General features: G+C 37.1%; 3 protein-coding genes across 6 annotated transcripts; all 3 read right to left on the bottom strand.

Annotated features, from left to right (window-relative positions):
- Positions 1-6393, bottom strand: dnajc8 (DnaJ (Hsp40) homolog, subfamily C, member 8). The gene is made up of 9 exons (XM_028461269.1): positions 6243-6393; positions 4151-4252; positions 3953-4009; positions 3801-3867; positions 3601-3695; positions 2504-2575; positions 2310-2401; positions 473-548; positions 1-389 (listed from the first exon to the last, which is right to left on the bottom strand). The coding sequence occupies exons 1-9, from the start codon at positions 6309-6311 to the stop codon at positions 270-272; spliced, it is 750 nt and encodes a 249-aa protein (XP_028317070.1). The 5' UTR covers positions 6312-6393; the 3' UTR covers positions 1-269.
- Positions 6394-7098: 705 nt separating this feature from the next.
- LOC114471930 (heterogeneous nuclear ribonucleoprotein R-like) lies at positions 7099-16265 on the bottom strand. Of its 4 annotated transcripts, XM_028460930.1 has the most exons (16): positions 16107-16265; positions 14557-14711; positions 14334-14452; positions 14137-14244; positions 13924-14037; positions 13607-13783; positions 13381-13516; positions 13099-13304; positions 12870-13019; positions 12306-12427; positions 11678-12216; positions 10551-10668; positions 9500-9560; positions 7922-7981; positions 7414-7510; positions 7099-7317 (listed from the first exon to the last, which is right to left on the bottom strand). In XM_028460930.1, exons 2-12 carry the CDS (start codon positions 14705-14707, stop codon positions 10664-10666), a joined length of 1827 nt encoding a protein of 608 aa, XP_028316731.1. In that variant the 5' UTR covers positions 14708-14711; positions 16107-16265; the 3' UTR covers positions 7099-7317; positions 7414-7510; positions 7922-7981; positions 9500-9560; positions 10551-10663. The 4 variants fall into 4 exon arrangements, with proteins under 4 accessions (XP_028316731.1, XP_028316730.1, XP_028316729.1 ...); XM_028460929.1 differs by having other exon boundaries at positions 7922-9560; XM_028460928.1 differs by lacking the exon at positions 10551-10668.
- Positions 16266-16845: 580 nt separating this feature from the next.
- On the bottom strand, positions 16846-18699 carry LOC114471932 (ATPase inhibitor A, mitochondrial-like). Its single transcript, XM_028460931.1, has 3 exons — positions 18491-18699; positions 17254-17366; positions 16846-17140 (listed from the first exon to the last, which is right to left on the bottom strand). Exons 1-3 carry the CDS (start codon positions 18560-18562, stop codon positions 16999-17001), a joined length of 327 nt encoding a protein of 108 aa, XP_028316732.1. The 5' UTR covers positions 18563-18699; the 3' UTR covers positions 16846-16998.
- Positions 18700-23718: the final 5019 nt, after the last annotated feature.

Raw genomic sequence — 23718 nt, 5'->3', positions numbered from 1 at the left:
GACTAAGACCAAGCTTTATTTTGACTAAAAAAAAAACAAACAAAAAAACGATGACATCACATCCTCCTGTGACAGTGAAAGATGCATCGACCATCAGGAGGTTTGTACTGTGGATCAAATCACAAATATGTACAGAACATAAAGACAGTACAAAACTAGGGTTCTCAGTGGGAGAGGTCATCCCTCCATTATGATGATGATGATGATGATGATGATGCAGATAGAAAGGAAGGGAACAACTTTTTTTTAACACGGATGCAGTGCAATCATCATTCCCTTTGCTCCATCTTGACTTTGGGGGGCTTCAAGAAGGACCTGTTCTTTTTCTCTTTGGCCTTTCCTTTATTCTGGAAGCTCCTCCAGCTGTCCACGCGTCCGTCTCTCGTTTCCTACAAAAGGTTTCACATAATAATCATCTTATCGGTGTTGGCTAAAGATTTCCTTTAACTGAGGATTTGTGGCTCTTTCAAACCTCAAAGTTCTTCTGCCACTCCCGATCTCGCTTTGCTTTCTCTGCGACCTCGATCTCTTCTTCTCTGGCTCTTTTTCTGGTTAAATACAGAAACATGAGGATATGTGAGGGTCTGATTTGGGCATAGTTTCCAAGACAAACAGGTTTTAGGGCAGTGTTTCGCAAACTTTTTTGGATCGTGACCCCATTCTGATATCAACAATTTAGTTTTTTTTTTTATTGCAAGACAAACAATACAAGTAGAAACTCAAAACAACAACTAAAAACAGAGGACAGAAGCAGATTAGCTATACAGTATACCAGAAATGGGCAAGTTTAATCAACATTAATGTCAGCATTTATAATAATGATCAGTCTGATCATTAATACAAGAAAAACAAAAGGTTCATGGGTTTTTGTTGTTATTTTTGTAATCATGTGTTTTTGGCATCATTTTGTGTATTTTTTTGTTGTTTTGCAATTTTGTTATTTTTGTTGTGGTCTTGTGTGTTTTCGTTGTCATGTATTTATTTCTGTTATTTCTTGCCTAAGTTTTGAGTATTTTTCCGGCATTTTATGTGTTTTTCTAATCATTTCGGGTCTATTCTCATTCCTGGACTTAAGCACATTTTCATGCGCCTGCAGTTACGCGCCTTTCTCCTGCGCGTATTCTCCGATCCAGGCTCCTGACACATTTTTCTGTCTGAGCTGCCGTTACAATCTCTTTTTTTCCCTCTCAAAGCCTGATTTTATGAACTTCTTACATTCCTGCATTCAGAAATGATCAGCGTGCATCATCATCATCATCAGTCATCATTGTTTCACTTGTTATTTACTCTTGTAGTAGATCAAACTGTGGCTTTACGTTATACAGTGTTAAAATATCTAGACATCAGTCTGATATCTGTCGGTTTCATTGATACGAGCAGCAGCAGCCGAGGCGCCCACATTCGTCACAACAAACAGCTCCGCGACGCTGCTCTAACCCCCTACTTGAAAAAGGAGCGGACGACACAGGTAAATTATAATTAAATGTTACACATTTTGTCCTGTTTTAGAAGTGGTAAATGTGAACATATGGCGTTTTTGTGTGACTCCGCCCTGCCACTCCAGGGACAGCGTGTCAATGTCACTTTGGATAAATTCTTTCTGGGAGTCTCTTCTACAATATTATGAGTCTGTGTGGCTTAAATTGTAACTATGTCCAAACTTCTAGTGCAATATAATGTTTCACCTTATCGGGGTGCTGCACTTATTCCAGATTCAGAAGTGCGTAAGAGGAAAAACACTTAAGCAGACGGGAGAATACGTGCAAGGCCAGATTTGAATGGGAACGCCCACATTTCAAGGCCGCAAAAAGAAGATGTGTGTGTGCGTGTGCATACGGATAGAAAAGAAAAATTCTAGAATCTTTATACCGCATTTTATTATTATTATTATTATTAATTAGATTTATATTTGACAAAGTGAAGGTATAGAATACAGTTGTTTAAGATTGTGTCTTGTTTTCATTTATAACTGAATAATAAGAAAATTTACATTTTTTTCTTTCTAGTAATTTCTTTAATTCATTACTAGACATTCCAGTGGACCCCATTTAAACTCCAATCGACCCCAAGGTTGAAAAACACTGTTTTAGGGGCTTTAAAGTGAGGCCCATTCAGCTTGTTGAACAGCATGATGACTCATTAATTCAGAAATATCAATATCAATCTAACTAATGGTATGAATAACGTTACAAAGACCTTGACCTGTGTTCTGGCTGCACTGGTGGAGTAACTGCACTGAAGTAATCAACATGCACTGAGGATTATTATGATCGTAGGGACGTCTGGAGGTCGGAGCATCTGCCGTTTACCTTTCATGCATGTCCTTTGCTTCCCTTTCTTTTCTTTTGATCTCGAGCTCTGCAAACAGCTTCATGGTCTGCTTGTAAACCGCCTGCTCAAACTGTAAGGACAAAAAAACTGAATTATTATAACCTTGGTTTTACTAAAACTTTCATCCTTGTACACTCAATTTCACATTTCCTGCATAGTTTCCTTGGCTTACCAGTTCAGGGTCATCCTCCTCCACTATTGTTGGCTTCCCTTCCTTTTTAAGCTGTTTCCGTTTTTCCTTCACCTGCACAAAAACATCAGCATTTTACCGAACCATGGCATTGGAAAACATTTGAATTGACGCACAACAAAAATAATGAAAAACCCTTTATTATTATCTCATATAAAGAACTTGCAGCATGAAATCCACAGATCACCGGTGGTCCTCGAGCGACCCCTAGTGGTCCATTAGCTTACTGGGCAAATCATAATTTAAATTAAAAGTGTTTTTTTCAAAAGTGTTCGCAATCGAAACTCAGAGGCTGTGTTTGAAATGGGAATGGGACACCCAATTAAACTGAATGAGTATATACTGTCTACTATATACTATAAGTATGATTAGGATGTTGAGCGATCCTACTGAAGTATACTTCCAAGTCACCCAAGATGCATTTCAAACCAACAAAGACAAAACCTGAAGCACACCGAGGCTAAATTTCTCTGTTGATTCTCCTCCTTTGAAAGTTCTGAAAGTACTAAGTAATACATTTACCAAGTAGAAAAACAACATGTGCTCATTTGATCCATAAAACTCACAAAAACACATTTCATGCTGAAAATGCGGAGATTTTTGGGGGACCCACCGTTGTGCTACTGACAAAACTTTTGGTTAACTTCAAAATAAGAACCCTATTTACAAAAGTGTTAAAAAAAACAAATGGAAGACAAGAAGATATGCTTTTGTTTTGAAAAGGGGATGTTGTCCCAGGACCATTTTTCAATCTGCTCGCAATGCATCATGAGGAACTTCAAAAATTCCAACTTCAAAAACGTTCCGATATAGTATACATGTGGGTATTTCTTGTGTACGCAATCTTTTCATACCACCCAATGTGAACGCACAACACATTGATTTTTACATCAGACTTTGCCAGCGCTAAAGTAAAGAGCTAATACCATAGCAGCAACTAAATCAAGTTTGGATTCCTTGGGAATGATTATATAAATAATAATATATTATATGGTCCAGGATTGGTCTTTTATTGGTTAAGTGGTCGTTGGTCACGGAGGAAGCTCTGCACTGTGAAGAAGGAAGTCTAAGAGACTCACGTTGTGCTCCACGTATTCCTTCCCTGCGTGGATCACGTCCAGCGCTCTCTTCTTCTGCTCAGGATCCAGCAGCAGTTTGTAGGCTTTGTCTACAGCTGCACACAAAGTAAACCGTTGCTTTCACGGACAGCAGTGACTTATCGCTTATTTAAATACAATTTTCTTTTTACCATGACCAAAGAAACAACTTCCGTACATACCCTCGAAGGCTTTCTGTGCTCGGTCGGCGTTGTCCTGGTTTTTGTCTGGATGGACTAAAATGGACAGCTGCACAATGAAGGTGATGATAGAATTAACCAGGTGACACTTGCTGTGACGCTGCTCTGTGACGTTCAATCTGCTTAGTGCTTACCGCCCGAAACCTTTTCTTCAGCTCATCGTCTGTAGCCTCTGGATCGATCTGCAGCACCTGAAAAGCATCGATAGAGCTGTATGTTTAGAAATGAGAGAACATTAATAACTCCTTTTCAACCACCCATTAATAATACAGATGTTATATAGTTGAAAGCACAACTGTATTATGTGGGCATTTTTATTTTTATTTTTTTACCTCAAAAGGATTTAGATTGAAGTAGGAAGAACCAGGTCGTAGAAGTCTGTCAATCTGCTGCTTGGAGGTGAACACAGAGTCTCTTTTCTCGATCTGCTTCACCTGTTGATAAATAATAGCATACTGATGATGCTCTGTGTGCATGTGTAAATATATATATGCATGACAGGTTGACAGAAATGTGTCCTAACATGCAATAGTCTCTATGTAGGGTTTGCATGTTACAAAAAACAAGTCTGGGTTAAATAATACAAATATCAGGAGTGAAGCTTTGAATTCATAGAAGTCTGCAGACTACGAGTGTGACGATATCTCGATACATCGCAATTTTTTTTCTCGCACGATCGATTATCGATTTGCTTGCGCTTTTTTTAATTTAAATTTTTGTTTTCTCAAAACTTTTTCTGCTTTTTCACTAAAATGTGCAGGTAGGTCTTCACAGAAATTTTGTCACTATTTGTTGAAGGAACCAATATATTGCACTATAATGGTGTCACTGGTAAGAAAGACCCTATTTTATGTTTACAGAAAGCACTATTGAAGATATTTACTCATTTACATTGGTATATTGACACTTATTTAGAGAAATGTTGCACTAAAATAGCATCACTGTTCATAGGACATTCAATGTATTGTCTTTCAGAGATATAAAATAAAAACTGTATTTTTTCACTTAATCTTTTTATTTCTTGTTACGTCATAGATTATCGTAGTTTGAATTCTGACCAATATATCGATAATCACAGCATCGGCATATTGTGAGATAATCATTATCGTGAGCTTTGTATTGCATATCGTATGGTACCCAGAGGTTCCCACCCCTACTACAGACTATAATAAAACAATACAAGCAGCACACAGACTCAGACACTGCATTATATTAGGGCTGGGTTAAAACAAAACAAAGATTTTCCATTGAATGGCCCAATATTGATTGATAAATCAATAAGACAATAATTTAATACACCTTTTTTATGTGTAATGCAGCGCCGTGAGCGCAATTCTTAATGTAAACATTAATATTTCTAATAATGCACCACGTTAGAGTTAGTTTCTACTATTTGCAGCATTAGTAAATTGTGACTGAAACATCCATAATCGAATAAAAAAAAATGTATGGAATCAAATCGTGAATCGAATCAATACCAAGCTCTACATTACATTATTATTGTAAAGGAAAATTGTTACACCTAGAACAAAACAAAATCATCCTAAAATTGATGTGTGACGGTGTGTGGCTTTTTGAAGAAAATGTCCGAGTTTGCTGCAAATGAAACCTTGAAACGTTCATTCTTTAGCACATATTCTCACAAATATTCCTATTTTTCCCACATTTCACAATAGAACACACGAACACACACAAAAACACAATTAAGTACATGGTTTTTTTTAATTTTTTATATGACTTTAATGTGCGTTTCTCCTCATTATAAAAACTTGTATTTGGGAATATTACAAAAAAGATAGTGTGTGATAGTGTGTTTGATCAAAACATTCACTTATTTCAAAATGCTGCAAAGCACACGATGTTTGTAATTAGAATAACTCAGGAAAACTTTGTAAACACATTCAAATTTATCAACCAAATATTGTTAGGGTTAAATTAAAGATAGGCTAACTAGCTTTTCCCCATCAGTTTACAATAATCTATGGCTAGATATTTAATTATTTTAGTATGTGTCGACTGCGATGGACGTGTGTGCCAAAGGTTAGCATTGATACTCCAAAGGATTGTCCATTTTACCTTAACACAATAAAAACCTGCCATGTTATGGTTTAGCAGACACTAAGTTTTCCTGTTATAGCAGTCAACCATTGAATGATTGAAGAACACAGACAGCAGCTGTTAGAATGCATATTAACATTTATCAATCTCTTGTCCAGTCAGTATTTAGTGTGTTTGTGTCTCTAAGGCCTTGATGGTGTGTTTGGTGGCTTTAGAATGAAGCTGCTCACCAACGGTTAGCTTTAAGCTCAGAGTTAGCTCATAGAAGCAAAGGCTCCGCCCACAATGTGGATAAATACTTACAAACAAACACAACGCACAGAACAAACAACAGTTTAACAAATCACAACAACAGACGGTGTGTACCTCCGTATAGAAGTGCTGAAACAGATCATCGGACGATGAGGGCTCTCCTCCGGCGGACGCCATTTTCATTCTTCTTTACGTACGACGTCACCGCGTCACGTGACCATACGTAAAACTTACGTTGTTTTTTTTTCAACTTCCGAAGACATTCACGATCTAAAACGGGCTACTACGTATACACTTTAAAATGAACGATTTATTGCCAATTCTACACCAGTTGAAAGTGTTTAAAAATATTTATTATTAATCTTTATATATGTTAGTTCCGACCAAGTAATTTGATTGGACAAGAGACATTCCACGAGTGCTGACGTAACAACACCACTGGGACTTTTTACATATCTTTATCACTCCGCTGTCCAGGCGTTTTAACAGTCAACTTTTAGTTGGGAAACGTTTATGTGTTGCCAGGCAACAGCCTTATCTCCCTTCCAGTTGCGTATCTATTTGTTTTGGCGGAACAAATCATAATCAGGTCTTTATAAGCACTACAAAATGCAGATTAAAAAAAAAAAAAAAAAAAAAACCCTCAAATGAATGTACCAAATTGTAAACATTTTAACTTTTAGGTTTACCTGGTTTGTTTAGGATAAACATATGTGCTTTGCAATAATATTGTGTAACAATGAAAAAGGATATTGACATTTAGCCAAACCACTTGGGAAACTAGCAGTCAACGTCCAATTTAATGGCAATAATAAGTATAGTAGTAGCAAATCAACAGCCATCATTTCACATATTGAAATAATCTCTTGACCCATTACTTCATAAAACACATAGTTGGCAGCTACCATAGAAGAAGTTGTATTTCATATTTGCAGGAGGAAACTAGAACACGGTGATAGACAGGCCAGACTAGGTTGTTAAATAAAGGTTTAATAGGTTTCACAATTTTACTTCAACTCAAACTTTTAAACAGAAAAAACAAGTTAAAAGAAAGAAACTTGTTACCAAGACAAATACACAATTATCTAAAAGCAGTTTATTATTCAGTTGTTTTGTTATTTCAGAAGAATTGTAGAACAGCAATCTGCCTGAAAAAAGCTTCAGTCCATCAGGAAGGTGCTTCACAAATCTGCCCAAGAGAAGAAAAAGTCAAAGTTAAGGCATTATTTACAAATCATGTTATTGTCACAGTACAGATGTTAAAAACTGATGCTCTAATCCTTACCTTTTACTGGTGCAGCACCTGGTCAATGTCTTTACAGGTCTTGTTCATGGGTGAGAACAATGCGCTTGGACTGGTATGAACTGCCTCCTCTTCCAGCCTGAAAAAAACATCCCAGTAGATAAAAACAAGCTGAGAAATCCAAACACGAGCAGACCCCCCCCCTTCTCAAATATATATTTTAGTTGAAATTTATTATGTGGAAGTAACACTTATATTCAACTAAAATATCTAAACCAGGCACGTCAAACTCCAGGCATATAGACAATATCCAGAAGATCATACTTTGCTCAAATTCAAAATGCAATATATGCACAGTATTTATGAATTTGGTAAATTAGCCTAGAATAAGTTCCTGATATCTGTAAATAAATGCTCTATGGATTAGAAAATCTAAAGTTATAAACAGTAACTTAGATGGAAGTGCTAAAACTAAAATACCCTAAACAAAAACAAGTTCAACACTCAAATTTGGTTTTTCTCAGCATTAGTTGACAGTGAACAGTCTTACCAATGACTTCCTTCCATTCGTGTGAACTCAATCACGAGGATAGTGCGTCTCCTTTACTGCCTGCTGACAAGAGGCAACAAGTAAAGACACAGTTCTGGCATCAGGAGGTGTATAAAGGACACCTTTGAAATTTAGAATATCTATACACAACAAGACATGTGGATTCCTGTTGTTAGACCTTCAATTTTCAGTCTTACCAGTGAAAAATCAATGAGACCTTCTACTGCCATCTGGTGGTGTCAGAGGGTAACTACAGAAGTTGGAACGGCTCTGCCATTGTTTGTTCATCATCCAATTGAACAAAAAAATGTCTAAGAGTCCCTCTACTGCTGTGTGAAACAATGAAGTAATACATATATTCTGTTTTATGGAATTTATTCAAAAGGATCTTTAATCTTTGAATTTGAGCGATGAATGAAGCTTCAGGGGGAGACAATGGAACGTTGAGTGCAGCTGCTGCCTCTAGTGGTGAAGGAGGGAACAGATGTTGTTATGCCACGCCCCCTCCTCACATTTATTGTATTGTTCTGGTCATTGGATTTTCCGTTCAGAAAAGGATATTAAAAAGCAAATAATTAGTGGTTATTTGATTTTCACTTAAAAAATCAAAAGTTAAGATTTAAATACAATGATTTTTTTTTTTTAAAAGTTGAAAAGGGATAAACAAAACTTCCAAAACCGATTTTCATATTCCATTTCTAAAAACAAAACACGAAATGTTAAGAGAACAGAAACAATAAAAACACTTGCTTTTTCATATGGTGCGACCGGAAATTGCTGTTTGGAACCTTCCTCTTGATGTGGTTTTTGACAGCAAAACAAGTCTTGGCATCTGCATCTCAAACCAATCATGTCCTCTTCCCTGAGACACTTATTGTTTTGAAAAACAACGTACTGATCCATAATATCTAAAAACTTATTTTACACAGCAGCGCTCTTTGAAAACGGCAACTTCCGGTTGAACAATATGAAAAAAACGGGCGTTATTGTTTCTGTCTTGTAACATTTCATTTTTTTCTGTTTTTAGAATCAGAGAAAAATCAATTGGTTTTCTTGACCCTTTTGAAGAAAAATGCCTTGAATTTTAATCTTAAACTTTGAATTTTAAAATGAAAATCAAATATCCACTATTTTTTTTTGTCTTTTAATATCTTTTTCTGAAATGAAATACTAATGACTGAACCCTACTGACCGTAAGATTTCAAATCGAGAGTTTGGGAGACCTTAAAATCTTTCACCAATTTTTATGTTTTGCTTTTGTTCGGAAATCTAAATATTTAAACACCAAAGCACTCGACTGTGCAGAATTCAATTAAGCCCTTGTATATATAATGTTTCCTGAATTTCAGAATAAAAAAGGCCAAATGTTCCTTGGCCAGATTACGATTTCCTTTTCTTCATGAAATAAAAAGAAAGAACCTCTCCTACCAAATGCTACCTTGATTTAAAGGACTGTGTGAATTAGTAAGGAGAAATTATACAGAATTATAAGAAGTTACTGCTAAATTATTATTATTCTTTTAGAGATTACAATTAGCTACAGGAGAGGAGACAGTACTCTGTGCAAGGCTAGCTCACCCTTGAGTACCGATCAGGTGAGTTCCTCATTCTAGTGGTGTCGCTCTCAATGCTCCTCCACCTAGGCAGGTTGGAATAAAAGGACAAACACATGAAACAAAAGACAATGATACCATGGCACCAAAATGGCAGACGCAGGGTTAAATACTGATTTCAAAAAGAATAAACTGACAGGTGATCACCTGCTGCAGCCAAGTGCAGATTTTGGGAAATGAAGGACACGAAAATGGAAAAATATGTTCAAATTGTCAGTCTAAGACAGGAGTGTCAAACTCATTTTAGTTCAGGGGCCAAATATAAAGTAGTTTGATCTTATGTGGGCCACAGATGTTAGGTGGGAAACAAAGCAATTTCAACAATAATTTCCCCACTTTGCAGTATAAATACATAAATTACGTAAGGTGCCGGCAATAGATAAGCAATAAGTGACATTTTGTGACTAATTTATGTTGCATTATGAGAAATTATTTCAGGGAAACTGAGTCTTTTCAACAATTTGAGATTGAAAATGACTGCAGTCAGGAAACTTGTGATCCTTCAAATATTGTAGTTTCACTGAATTAGTGTAATTAGAAGAGCTAAGATGACTACAACTGAATTATTTGGCAATTTACAGAATAATTAATGTTTTCTCTGTCTTTTTTTTAACTTTCTCCTGAAGGTCGAATTGGATGGTCTAATGGACCGGATTTGGCCCCCGGGCCTTGAGTTTGACACGTGGTCTGGAAGTTAGGGTGTTTAAATGAGTAGGAAACAACTCTGTCCATCAGCATAGTGAGTGCAAGCTTCAATAGTAATCTGCTTTTCCTATGGACCATTATTAAGGAAACAAAGGTTTGCATACTTTGACTTGAAAGGGATGAAGTGCTTGAAATCATAGACCATGCACATTTTATCCTGCTAAGTTTCGTGGTCTCTAAAGTAGTCAAGCTTACACCAACCTGTATCTACAGCCAAGCAGACAGGAACAATCTTGGCTAGACAGCAAGAGGTCACACTATTGATATTAATGAAAATTTAACGCAACAGGTAAGTGCAGAAAGGAACCTACAGGCACTGGAGAGAGTAATTAAAATGGTTTAAAATCCACTTTCTCTGTATCGTCCAACATCGATGAGTTTCTCTTGTCCCGTTGTCTGACTGCACAATTTCAGCCTTTTGGGATTATCCTTTGAGGGGGAGAGAATTTGACTTTTATTCATCCAAATGAGAGAATTGAAGTAAAATCATCAAATCAAATATTAAAAGGACAACACTGAATTTGAGTATCGTGACAATTGACTTATGCTCACTTGAGTTTTATTGAAACGGAACAAACGTAGAAGTTATAAATACAAAGAACATCAGAGAACAATCTGCTAAGGCTTTTAAGGTAAGCCAAACCAAATTCTACCTGGCAAGTTTAAAGAAAACATAGGAAGTTATGGTATCAGTTTAAAAAAACAAAAAACCAAAAAAAACACAAATTGTCTACCGCTAGAAATGCTAGCCAAACACTTTGAACATTACAAAACTTTGATTTTTTTTTTTCTTCCTGTGGATTCTTTTCTCCACCAATGCAAAAAATGAAGTATGAAGCTCTAACCATATGCATTTATTTACAGGCATGTTCTTAAGCAACTATGATAAACCACAAATAAAGGGAGTACAAGAAGGACAAGGGGAGGGAAGGAGGGCATGGTCAAGAACTTCCTGCAAGGCAATATTCATTATTTAATGTCCTTTCAGACTTTTTTCAGATTGAATGTCCATTTTTTGAAAATGTTCATTGTTGGCTTTAAAAGAACCAGGAACAAAAGGTTACAATAAAAGTGTTTTGGGTGGTTTTTTTAAAGACACGTGTCCCAATGTAACCGCAGAAGTAAAACGATTCATCACAACGGTTACGTTCATTTCTTCAGCCAATCATGTTGAGCCAATTCTGGGAAAAGTCCATTTTCTCTGATATATACACAGACTTTTTTCTTTCTCTTGAATGAATGAAAAATAAAAAGTTGATCAAAAATTGTGGCCAACCTCCTGTGTGTGTTGTTTCTTTTTTTTTTTTTAAAGTAATTTTATTATTTTTCCTTTTTTTTGTTGTCACTTTGCCAAATACCTTTTGGTGAATCTACTTCCACTGCTGCCCATAAGAATCCTGTGAAAATTCCAGGGTGTCATTACTGTAACCATAGTTACCGGAATAGTCGGCCCCTTGCTGCAGGGGCTGCTGGGCGATGGGCTGGGATCCCCAATTCTGTTGGTTGTTGGTCTGGCGGCGCTTGGAGTCAGGCTGGTTGAACACGTCGGCCTTCCTCTTTCCGCCCACGTTGCCCCCGCGGTTGCCCCGGACCCCACGAAGGCCGCGGGCCCTCTGCAGCGGGAAAGGGACTCCGCGCCCTCCTCGGACCCCCCTTGGACCTCCGAGTGGAGGTCCCCTTTGGGCGTAGCCGCCACGTCCTCGAGTCGGAGGAGCTCCCCGAACTCTTGGTGGTGGGGGCCCTCCCCTACTGGGACGAGTGCCACGGCCCCTCATGCTGTACACGTCATCGTAGCTGTAGTACGGGTCTTCATATCCACCACGGTAGTCATGGTAGTCGTAGCTATAGTAATCATCATAGTAATCGTCGTAGCCATAGTAATCGGGTGGGTAGGAATAACCCCCACGGCTGCCACGGCCCCTGCCTCTTCCTGGTGGGGGCATGCGTGGAGGAGGGTAATAATAGTAGTCGTCATACCTGCAGAGGGGAGGACTTGAGTTTCAAGGGTTTGATCATAAACATCACAATAAGTCAGCAGACTGGCACAAAACCTCCACCCATCTTACCCAGTATTCCTCGTGGTCTGCCGAGCTGCTTGGCGCTCTTTCCTCTTCTTGTCTGGAGGCTTTGCCAAAACAATCTCAATTTCCTCTCCACCCAGTTCTTTCCCATTCATCTCATCCATGGCCTGTAAAATAAAATCAGTTCCCAAATAGGATTATAGCAATCAGAGCGAGTTTAACAGGCCTCATGAAGGAGTTTGAGAACTGGATAAATTATAGAATCATTGTGTTGCCACACATGCCCTGTATAGTACAGACACCTCAGCAAGGCAGAAGCCACAGTGGCCCTCATTTATCATTTGTTTTGCTCCACCTCAAAGGGGTGGATGCTGATTTCATCTTGCAAATGTTTCTTTTCTTTTTGACCTCTTTGGGTAGAGCCTCCGAAACAAGAGGGTGTAACAAGTTAATGACTATGGAATTCAGACGCCGGTTTTATCAACAGCCAATCATTTGTACGCTGGGATTGGCCGGATACGAATGTTTCATGAATCAAATTTACACCTGTTTTCAAAGCAGGCTGATAAATGAGGGCCATTATGTCAGAAATAAAGCAAAAAAATTCACCGTCACAGCAGCGTCTCGATCCTCAAAGTGAACAAAGGCGTAGTCTTTCAACTTCTTTACGCGTTCCAGTTTTCCAAACTGGGAGAAAGTCTTTTCCAGAAGCTCTTCAGTCACAGAAGAGGCAAGTTTTCTCACAAACAACACCTTCACCTATGATGACACAGCAAGAGAAGAAGTTAGATGAGATGCATTTATGTGCAAGCAAAAAACCATGGTGTGGGTTACTGACCTTAGCCATGACCTCAGGGTCGGGTTCAGCTACAGGGTCGGCCCATTCAACAGTCACGGGGTTCCCCCACACCTTGACCTTGCCGCTCATCAAGCGACGGCGAGCCTGTGCCGCAGACTTATGGTCTTCATATTCAAGGAAACAGAAGCCACGGTTCTTCTTCTTGTCATCTGGCTGATGGTAGAGTATCACCTCCTGGAGACCCTCTAAAAGGGAAACTGGTGGTCACATGACTGAAGAAACAATAATGAGAACAATCTGTGGGTTCCCCTCACTACAAACCTGTGACTTTGCCAAAGTCTTCTAAAATACTATCCCTTGTTTTGTTCTTTGGAATGGATCCGACAAACAGGCGGTTGTTTGCAACAGATATGCACACTCCAAGATACTTTGCATGGCGGATTTCATGATTATCGCACTGAAGAAGAAAAAAAATAAATCAGTTAAGTAATAACTAGTCAACAAACTTGATGTTTGAACTACAGCAGATCTCTGTTCATTCACTTACAAGCTTCACGGCTTTCTGTGCATCATCCTTATTGCAGTAAGTAATGAAGGCATAACCTCGGTTTTGACCAGATAGAGGGTCCATCATTAATCTGAGGTCCCATATGGGGCCTGCAGACTCAAAGAGAGGCACCAGCTCATCTTCATACAAATCTCTTGGGATTTTTCCAACAAACACCTGATGGAAAAGTGTTAAGAGAGACATGAATTCAAACACACAAATTTGAAAGGTTGACATTCTAAAAATAAGAGAGAACAATTTCCACTAATTTAAACCAGAACAGAGTGGTTTCTGTTCCACACCAGCTCCTTCTCTACCTCAGTTCCAATCCCTGGCTGTGTGCCTTTGAACACATCCTCAGGTGGAGGCCCTCCATATTTTCTCTGCCCTGTGGTGACATCAAGAGTGTATCCTGTCCGATCCAACAGGGCCTGCGATACAAAAAAACAAAAAACAAATCAACAGTGGCAAATGGATGATTATATATTACAGTACAAAAGAAAAAAACCAAACTCATCGACTTTGTTTACCTTGATCTTTGCTTCGTCTGGGCCCTTGGTAGACTCTTGTACTTTACTTCCTTGTTTTTCTCTCTGTCTGTAAGTTTTCATAACTCCGCAGAGGAACGCACTTTTATTCTACATCCGGAAAACATATTAAATATGTGCAAAGGTCAACATCAACATAGGTTTCCTCTCAAGTACCAAAAAACATTTGATTAATTTACCTGTACATGGGACAGGTCGCTCTCTTTGAACTGCTGCAGTACAGTAAGTGCTCCCTCTTCATTGAACTCTCGCAAAGCATCAATAGCCCGTTCATCCAGGTCAACGTACGCTACCAAACCTTAAAGCAAAAAAAAAAAAACACATTTATTTTTAAATTAAGCAAAAAAACAGTAAATTTACAGAAGTGCTTTTCAAAATTAGATCAGCAAGTCAAATCCTAACCAGTCTGAAAGATGTTATCTAAACTTTCAGCCACTTTTTTCGGAAGCCCGGCATCAATTAGTGTCTGGTAATTATCCGTGCGTGTGGCTGTCGCATCCATGGGCTCTTCCTCCCCCTTCGGCAGGGCAGAACCTCCATTCATCGCAGCCATTTTCCTGCAAAACAAGGTAAATATTGTTTAAAGATACATTTTTAAAAAGAATGTTATAGGCATGTCCCGATACAACTTTTTCACTTCCGATACAATACAGATATTGCAGCCTTGAGTATTGGCCGATACCATATCAGCACAAATCATACTTTTAATACTTATTTTGTAGTGTGGAATGTTAGAAAAGACTTAAGTGATGTTACTCAAACAGAGATCAATAGTCAGCAACAGTAGGTAATGTGGTTAATAAATGGGTCAGTTTTTCTCATACCTAATTGATTACATAAATGTTAACCTTCAACATAATATCTACAGTATTCTACAATTGAATAAATGTAATATCAAAATCAGAATTCCTTTATTAATCCCAGGGGGAAATTGCTTTTGTTACAGCCACAGAACCAAATCACAAATAAAAGAATAAAAATGTTGACAAAGACAAAGAAAGAATAAACAATAAATAAGTGTATAATTAAGTAAAAGACTGTTAAAAATAGGGATCAGAAACACACACATTACAGTAGTAGAAAATAAAGTAGGATAGATAATAATAATAAACAAATGTGATTTAGAAATTTACAACAATCAATCAATCTAATATTATATCGGAGATTTTAGATGCAGTCCGATAAAATCCGATATTCGTTTTCTGGCAATATTGTATCGAGACACCCCTAGTATATAGTGGAATATTTATTAAAAATAATTTTAAAAATGCTGTTTTGGTCATGTTATGAATTAATAAATGACACTAGTTTTGAAATGTTCCTACCACGCTTCTTTTCCTGTTACCTATGCCCGAAAAATAACTTTAAGTTTACCAGTTATTAAATTTAGGGAGCAGATTAGTGGTGCTCGGTGCATTTAACCAGCCACTATGAACTAAAAGTACGAAGTTGATTAAATAATAATAAAAATTAAAATAAAAAAAAAAACCTGGTTTGTTTTCAGCTCTAAATTCACCAATCCTGTTCCAAGAATGCATCCCGTGCATTTTGTGAATTGTGTATTTAAACAAACGATACTCAAACAAATGTTGCAACATGTGTAAAAGCTAAAGTCGTTCATGTTTACATATTAGACAGCAGCTTATTATCCCGCTCCCTCGCAGACAGTCCCGCCCCCTCCACATGCGGCGCTGTTACAATGGATGTGTTTTGTTTGCTGAATTACATCTTAATGTAAATTATTTAACTCCATTTCCCTTCCGACAGTTGATGCAACCTGCTAATTACATCAAGAGATTAGCGCGGAACTATTACTCTAACCCCGAAGCAAACTGCAGTCACCGTTAGCTTTGTGGCTAACTAAGGAGCTAAACCGCAGGCCGCAAAGCCAAGGCACCATTGACAGATCAAACCACCGCTCCGTTTAAAAACGGAAAGTTAGCCACACTCACCGGTTCGATTCGGAACGCTAACTATGGTGTTTGTTAAAATGCGGAAAAAAACACTGGCGAGGTCGGTAAAAAAGCGCCTGGTAAGACGTATGTTTGTGTCTCACACGGGAGACAGATTTCCAGACAGCCACGGTCCGTCGTCGGCTCGCCCGAACAACAGTGACGCGCTGCAAGTATCGCGAGATGTTGCGAATAAACGTGAGCTACTGCAGAACGTCAGTTTTCAAAAGCGCATGCAAGTTAATAATGCTTTTTGCATAAACAATGAAATTATTATCAAAAAGATTCAATTAGTAATGAATTAAACATAAGCATAGACATTGATCGATGCTTTGAATTAAAGGACCAGTCGCCCATCTCCTTTTTGTACACTGTGTTCCCACAAAACAAAATGTATCACTCAGTCTAAAATGTCGTTTAATGGTTCTTGGTTGAATAGTTTTTAGATAAGCTGAGAAATTTGATAAACTAATAAAAAATACTTGTCTTGTAAACACCCATATGGGCTGTGATGTTCAGTGTCATCTACCTTTCATCACTTCCAAGAACATTCCTGATGCAACTAAATATGAATTCCAAGCCAGTTTTTTCCTAAATATTCCATTTCAGGAGCATATTCCAAGTGATCAACCATTCACAAAATCAAAGTAGCCTCTTAGAGCAGGAATGTATGCATTAAATGTACCAATGACCTTTCTGTGCAAAACAAAAAAAAAAAAAAAAAAAAGGGACACATTTCTCCATGAAAAATAATCCCTTATTTTATTTGTCAGATACATTGTCAGTATGATGTTAAATACACAACAGCTGCATCGGTCACAACATAATAAAATATCTTCTTGAAACAACGGTTGAACTCTTAGGAACAGAGATGACGGCAGACGTCTAAGGTTCAGTCATCGTGTTTGAGCTTTCGGATTTTGCCCACGTGGCGATCGATCTCCTTCTTTAGGCGATCGATCTCTTTTTTGTGGTGCTCGATCTCCTCTGTGTGGTGCTTTCTGAGGGCCTCTAGCTGCTCCTTCTCTTTTTGCCTGCAATGCAAGAGGCACAAACAATGATTGAACCCTTGGTGTAGAATAAATAAATTAAGAGGTACACCGTACGTAAACAATGATTGTTGATACTCATTTGCTCTGTTTCCCACCTGAAGTATCGTTCCTCTTCGGCAGCTCCTCTCTTGCCAAATGCACCTCCTGCATCCCTCACAGAGCCTCCGCCACCTCCTCCTTTCCCTGCTCCCTTTCCTAACTCACCGAGCTGAAAGACACAGAGGAAAGGCATGGATTCATCACACGTTGAACCAGTATAAATCCAGTACTTGTTAGTGCACAAATTTTATATAAAAACAATTTAAAATGAACAACTGCACCACTTTAAAAAATAAATAAAATTTTCATTTAATGCACGTGTCAAACTCAAGGCCCGGGGGCCAAATCAGGCCCTAGACCATCCAATTCAGCCCACAGGAAAAGGGAAAAAAAGAGGAAAAACTTTACTTATTGTGTAAATTACAAAATAGTTCAGTTGTAGATTTCTAAATCCTTCTAAATACACTAGTTCAATAAAACTCCACAATATTTGGAGCATGGAAAGTTTCCCATGCCTTTATCACATGACTGCAGTCTTTTTAAATGTCAAATTTTCCAAAGGACTCAATTTTCCTGAAATTATTTCTCAAAATTTCCCAAAATTCAATAAAAATTTGTCACAGAATCAATGCAATTTAAAAGAGTAAATCATTGCTTGGATATTGTCTGCACCTTACATACTTCATGCATCATTAATATGTTGAAGTGCAAAACTACATTAAATGTAGCCCCTGAGTTTGAATCCCTTGATTTAATGTGTTGCTATATTATCTATTTTATTCTACATATAAAAAATATTCACAAGCTTAATAGACACTCAAAACATTACAGTTAAGTAACAAATTCTGACATTTTATATTCTTCTATGATTCAGATTTTACAGTGCAAAAAAATAACAAAAATGAAATGTAAATAAAAAATAAAATTGCGATAAATAAAATCGGAAATTCAGTTTTATGTACTACTGACTTGATTTAATAGTCACTGCTATTCTATTGTTGTTGTGTGTTTTTTTTTTTTAAGCCATCAGATTTTTCCACAGTTTAATAAATGTCGTCTTTAAAGTAATCATTGATATTTACATGAACTGAAAAGGTCTTAATATTAATACTCAGCTAATGACACATAACGTGTGCCACTGTCTGTGCATTAGGTGCAACATGTCTGTTACATAACGCACATGCAGGCAGAGCAGGTTGAACTCTGACTCAATCATCACTGACAGGCAGCCCTTAGCAGGCTAATGCTAGCTATTGCTAACACCTTTGCTGTCATCGATCCAACTCCGTTCACCTGATCGGATGACATCCTGATCTGAGCGACGATGTTCCGCCTCAGGGCTGCTCTCAGGAGGTAATTCGCCATCAGCTACTTTGACAGGCGACAGTGTGAGAAGAAGCAGGGAAAGTCAGGAGCTACTGAGGGCTTGTTCAGCTCAAGACACGGAAATTTAAGGCAGGCGTCTCACATGGGCGTGGACCGACTGGTGCACGCCAGAGCCTCGTTGCGACAACGGAAGCTTGAAGCGCTTGAGCGTCACGTGATTCATGTAAACTCAAATAGTTCCCGGAAGTTATTGGCGGGCAATTAGAATTTATTGATTCCGAGTGACATAACTGGGATTTTCGGTAGTTTGTCGTCAATAACTGCATTGATTTACAACATTTATACAGTACATCGTCATATGTATATACAATATATGTTTACGTAGTTCAATAAATAGTTTTTTCCTAACGTAAATTCGTTTTAATGATAATAATAATAATAATAATAATACAATAATAATAATAATAATAATAATTAATTTTATTTGTAATGCACTTTACATTTGATACCAAATCTCAAAGTGCTACAGGATTAAAATAAATAAATAAATAAATAAATAAATAAATAAATAAATAAATAAATAAATAAAACATATATTAAAAGACAAGACTAAAAGAGGCATTAACTGTTAAAATACGTTTCTGTAAAAAGGTGATATTTAAGTTTTTTCTTAAAAATGTCCACCGTTTGTGGGTGGAAAGGCCCTGTTGCCCATTTAAAGATTAGTGTAAACAGCTAGCTTACCTGCTTTTTTGACGTAGTTAAGGCCAACATTAATTTGGTCAAAAACCATGTTGATATGTATTGCATACAGGATCTATTGCTTTTTTTTTTTTTTTTTTTTAACTCATAAACTTGTATGGCATTAAGTAATCACATTCCAATGTTTATTGACATACTAATAGCCATACAACTTTTATGCATACAACCAACTTCATACAAATTCATACTTTATTTTCTTCCATTTCAGCAATCCCATGGTAATTAAGGGCCTATGTAATCTTGATGATTTAATGTAATCTTTGACATGTAGATAGGACAGATCAGAGCCCTTGAAAAAGCTCTGTGACAGACGAGGACAAAAGGAGTCTGACAGCAGCTCAATGGGTCAGACGAGGATTAGCAGCATGATGCTGTTGCGTTGTCCAGGAAATTCATGCAAATCCATTGAATTAAATCTTTCTGTTTACAATTTATATGCAATCCTGCCCTTCATAACACTATATATGCATTAATACATAATATTTACAAATACAATAACTTCACTGTCTACTTTTTGTGTTGCATATATGCAGAAATCTGAAAAAAGGTGTGTGGTGTGTTAAAATAAAACACCACATCCAGACAGGACACAATAAAAACACATTTATTATGTTTAAACATATATAAAAATCGACGGTAGATTTTTAATATGCACTTATGTACCAAGATGAATTCATTAAATAAATGTCTAACAAAGTCCGAGACATTCATAACTTGTCATGCATATTTTATATATTTACAGGCAGTACTATCTATCTATCTATCTATCTATCTATCTATCTATCTATCTATCTATCTATCTATCTATCTATCTATCTATCTATCTTTCTATCTATCTATCTATCTATCATGTCTGACGTTTATTACAAACAACCCCGTGAAAATGTCTATAATTGAGCGATATATGACAACTTAAATTGTGTAAGCACAACATTCCTCTATAGATGTAATGCACTGTAGTAGCGATAGACGCAGCGCTCTAGTGGTAGTAGTCTAGTCTTTTTACAGTCTATGGTGGGCTGAAGCAGTCGATGCGGCGTCCACGTATATAATGTCTATGGCTGCAACAGTCAACCGCTCACTTTCGGGAACTATTGTGAGGCTCCGTGAACCGCCATTGCTGTAAAATAAACGGTTCATTGGCGTGACTCGCTCTAAACGGCTCTGGTGCACATGTGGGCTCAGTGCTGCCCCCCCCCGTAAGGAATGGGAACTGCAGCAAGTAATGGCGTTTTATTTATTTATTTATTTTTAATTTTTCATTGAAACAAATACCAGTGCACAGTTATGGACATCACCAAGTTACAATAATACAATAAAAAATATAACAATAAAAAAATTATCCATAAAAAATAATGTATAAAATATATATATATGTTTTTTTTTTTTTTTTTGTTTTTTTTGTTTTTATACATTATTTTTTATTGATAATTTTTATTGCTATATTTTTTGTTGCATTATTGTAACTTGTGCTGTCCATAACTGTGCATTGGTTTGGTTTTATGCTTTCTAATATGCTTCTATGTAAATCTGGCATATTTACATACTGTTATAGATTCATTAATATGCATTTTTGTTTTCACTAAATAAATGAAATTGAAACTAAATCTTGCCAGCAAATGATTTAGATACAGTACATTCTAAATTAGTACTGCTACCAGACTGAGCTTTAACACCTACAATAAATAAACAGAGGTTTAAAATAAGGGGGAACAAACTTTGTGTTTTTGATGCAAAAAGGTTGCATTTTGTAAAGTTTTCAATCATTTTTAAGTTTAATATCTCCTTATTACCTTATTGCAATATATATACTGTATATGTATATAGCATACATTTTTCTTTCTTTCTTTTTTCTTTTATTTATTTATTCTTTTTTTTTAACCTCAAATCCAGTTCCACTCAATTATAATCAAAAATGTTTATTTTCAGACAAAATTTCCTTTAACATCTATTACTAATTTGGTGTATTTCAACTTCGCGTGCAGAAATGTTTTCTAATGGGCTCCTTTAACATAACTTCAAGTTGTCCCTGCCTACAACTTAACAACTGATTGGATTTCACTTGTTGTTTTGAGAACTTTCCATTTTTTTGTACCATCATACAATTAAAACAAAGATAACTTAAAAGTCTACCAATGATTGATAGCAATAATTACCTGACAAGTGTTCCAGTCAACATTACATAATGAGATGAAAAGAAGGAACATGGAGAATGGTTTAAAGCAGGAAACACATTTACTCTGTTTTTTTGAATTGTATTTATGTCTTAGTTTGCGATCTCAACTGTATTATGGATACTTCTTATCTAAAATATTGTCACCTGTTTTTATTTTTCATTTCAATTATCATTGATTCTACTAATTTCTGCATGAAAACACAAGGTCCAAATGCCACAAAGCAAACCACTCTATGATTTTATGCAATTACCTAAATGTTTTGTTAAAGTAAATAAGAATAAAGCACAGAGCGCTCATCTCTTAAGTGCTGCTTGAGGCACAACCAGCCTCACAAAGGAAAGCTCTTCACGGTGTGCAAAGGAGAAACTGTGGGTGTTCAGTACTGATGAGTCATGTCGGAGTTCCATTGATGGAGTGACTTCTCCAACGTGAGGGCTGTGTGTTCCCTGCACTCTGCTGTATGAGCTCATCCCTGACACTGCTTTCATGATCTGACATGCAGCAGAGGTGAGGGTCCATAGCAGCTACAGTGACGTATACAGCTTTCTGTCAGGCAGGTAAGTTCAGTGATGATTATATGAGGAGGAGGATTTAACGAAGTAGCAGAAAACTTGTTGAGCGCCTTGGGCTGAAAATTCAAACATTGATCTAGTGACTGTCAAATGCAATGATGAATGTAACTGCACCTTTACAGGTCTGCAGTGAGCACATGAGCAAATGGTGAAGGTCTATTTATCTTTACTTTTATTAGCTTTAATTGCCATTGTTGTTTTTTTTAAAATTCAGTATTATCTTATAGTTTGGCCTGATGCTGTACTAGTTGTGAGCTCAATTATAATCCAATGTTACTCATTTGACAATATTCTCGTATAACCGTGAACCAAAGTTAATTAAAGTTAACATTCTAAAGTTAAAGTTCTAAAGATAAAGTTTGAATGTTAAAATTCTAAAGTTAAAGTTCTAAGGATTTACTTCTGAGGTTCTAAAGTTCTAAAATACCCACTATATTGTTGACAATTCTGTAATAAAAAAATATCTTCATCACTTGGTTAATTTTGCAATGTTTAATTTTGGTTATTGAATTGTTAAAATCATCTTTGTGATTTTTTTTTTGTCACATTCTATTGTCTGATGGGGAGAGTAGATTTAAGTTAAAATCCTACCCTGGTTAAGTTATGAATTATGAAATAAACTATGTTAAAGAGTTGTTCAATCTCAGTCTCGGTAAGGCACCCTAAATATCAAAATTATCAAAATATTGACATAGAACGATTGATCAGAGTCACTTAAAGCTGGGGTATGTAGAATCGTGAGGCACTCCACGCTCTCCCCTCCTTTCCAGAACAAAACTGAAAATCTTTGTGACTGTTTTCTCCGTAGAGACTAGTAACAAATGTAGGACCTTTATCTTGTGTTATTGGCGAGTTTTATGATGTTTTAGAGACATGAAAGCATGTATCACTCGCTGCTGTGGGGACAGTAAGAGGGTCAGAGTCACAGCTGCTGCTCAAACACAAGCAGCCGAGCTACTGCCGATCTCAGCTGATCAGAGCAGACACACTCCGTCCATACTGCAGATGAATTAGGTTTGTTCTTTCCACCTTAGATATTTTTTAATGAGCTATTTATTCTGTCTGTTCTTACTCTCTCTCTCTGACTCTGGGCGGTCTGCGCTGACTGAAAGCGGATCGCTCACAGTCCGCTGCACACAACGACTCCACGGACAGCGTTCCTCCTGAAAACGTTTGTGCCTTTATTCTGTTGCTTCTCCACCTCAGTCTTCCTTTTTCCTCTTGCTTTGCCTTGTAACCGCTGTGCCGAAAGCTGCATTGGAGACTTCAGCGTGAATATAAAGCCATGGGACTGTCCCTACTGTCACATCCAGAACGCGCATCGACTTTTGACGAGCAGCTTGAGCAGCCAATAGTAATGCTTAAAACAGCTCATGGGATTTCCCTGTTGGTAGAAAGATCTCTGATTGGCTGAAGTCGAGTGCCACACTCCTGTATTTCTAAAGTTCATTTACAGGGCCAGAAGAAGGAGCAGACATTCACCGTCTACTCAGAACACTTTGGATTACAATATGCAATACAATATAATAAGATGATTATGGATTTTTGACCAAATAAAACTTACATACCCCAGCTTTAACCCTAACTGCTTGTTTTATGCGTTGTTTTGGATGAAAATGAAAGTGTCTGCTAAATGAAATTGTAATCTTGTAATCTTGTATGAAGATAGATGAATACTGAATTG

The sequence above is a fragment of the Gouania willdenowi genome, chromosome 11, assembly GCF_900634775.1.
Source record: "Gouania willdenowi chromosome 11, fGouWil2.1, whole genome shotgun sequence".
Classification (NCBI taxonomy): Eukaryota; Metazoa; Chordata; class Actinopteri; order Blenniiformes; family Gobiesocidae; genus Gouania; species Gouania willdenowi.
Note: the sequence above shows the minus strand (reverse complement) of the source record. Positions and strands in the feature narration are given on the sequence as shown.

Bases quoted from the DNA above. Each gene is read 5' to 3' on its own strand.
- LOC114471932 (XM_028460931.1), bottom strand. From the start codon at position 18,562: ATGGCGAATTACCTCCTGAGAGCAGCCCTGAGGCGGAACATCGTCGCT. The intron at 17,367-18,490 runs GTGAACGGAGTT...TGTGTCTTTCAG, and splicing joins TCAGGATGTCATCCGATCAG to CTCGGTGAGTTAGGAAAGGG. The intron at 17,141-17,253 runs GTGGGAAACAGA...CTTGCATTGCAG, and splicing joins GAAGAGGAACGATACTTCAG to GCAAAAAGAGAAGGAGCAGC.
- LOC114471930 (XM_028460927.1), bottom strand. From the start codon at position 14,707: ATGGCTGCGATGAATGGAGGTTCTGCCCTGCCGAAGGGGGAGGAAGAG. The intron at 14,245-14,333 runs GTAAATTAATCA...TTCCGGATGTAG, and splicing joins GCGACCTGTCCCATGTACAG to AATAAAAGTGCGTTCCTCTG. The intron at 13,020-13,098 runs GTCAGTAACCCA...GTGTCATCATAG, and splicing joins ACCCTGAGGTCATGGCTAAG to GTGAAGGTGTTGTTTGTGAG.
- dnajc8 (XM_028461269.1), bottom strand. From the start codon at position 6,311: ATGAAAATGGCGTCCGCCGGAGGAGAGCCCTCATCGTCCGATGATCTG. The intron at 3,696-3,800 runs GTATGTACGGAA...CTTTGTGTGCAG, and splicing joins AGCACAGAAAGCCTTCGAGG to CTGTAGACAAAGCCTACAAA. The intron at 549-2,309 runs GTAAACGGCAGA...GTATTTAACCAG, and splicing joins GCAAAGGACATGCATGAAAG to AAAAAGAGCCAGAGAAGAAG.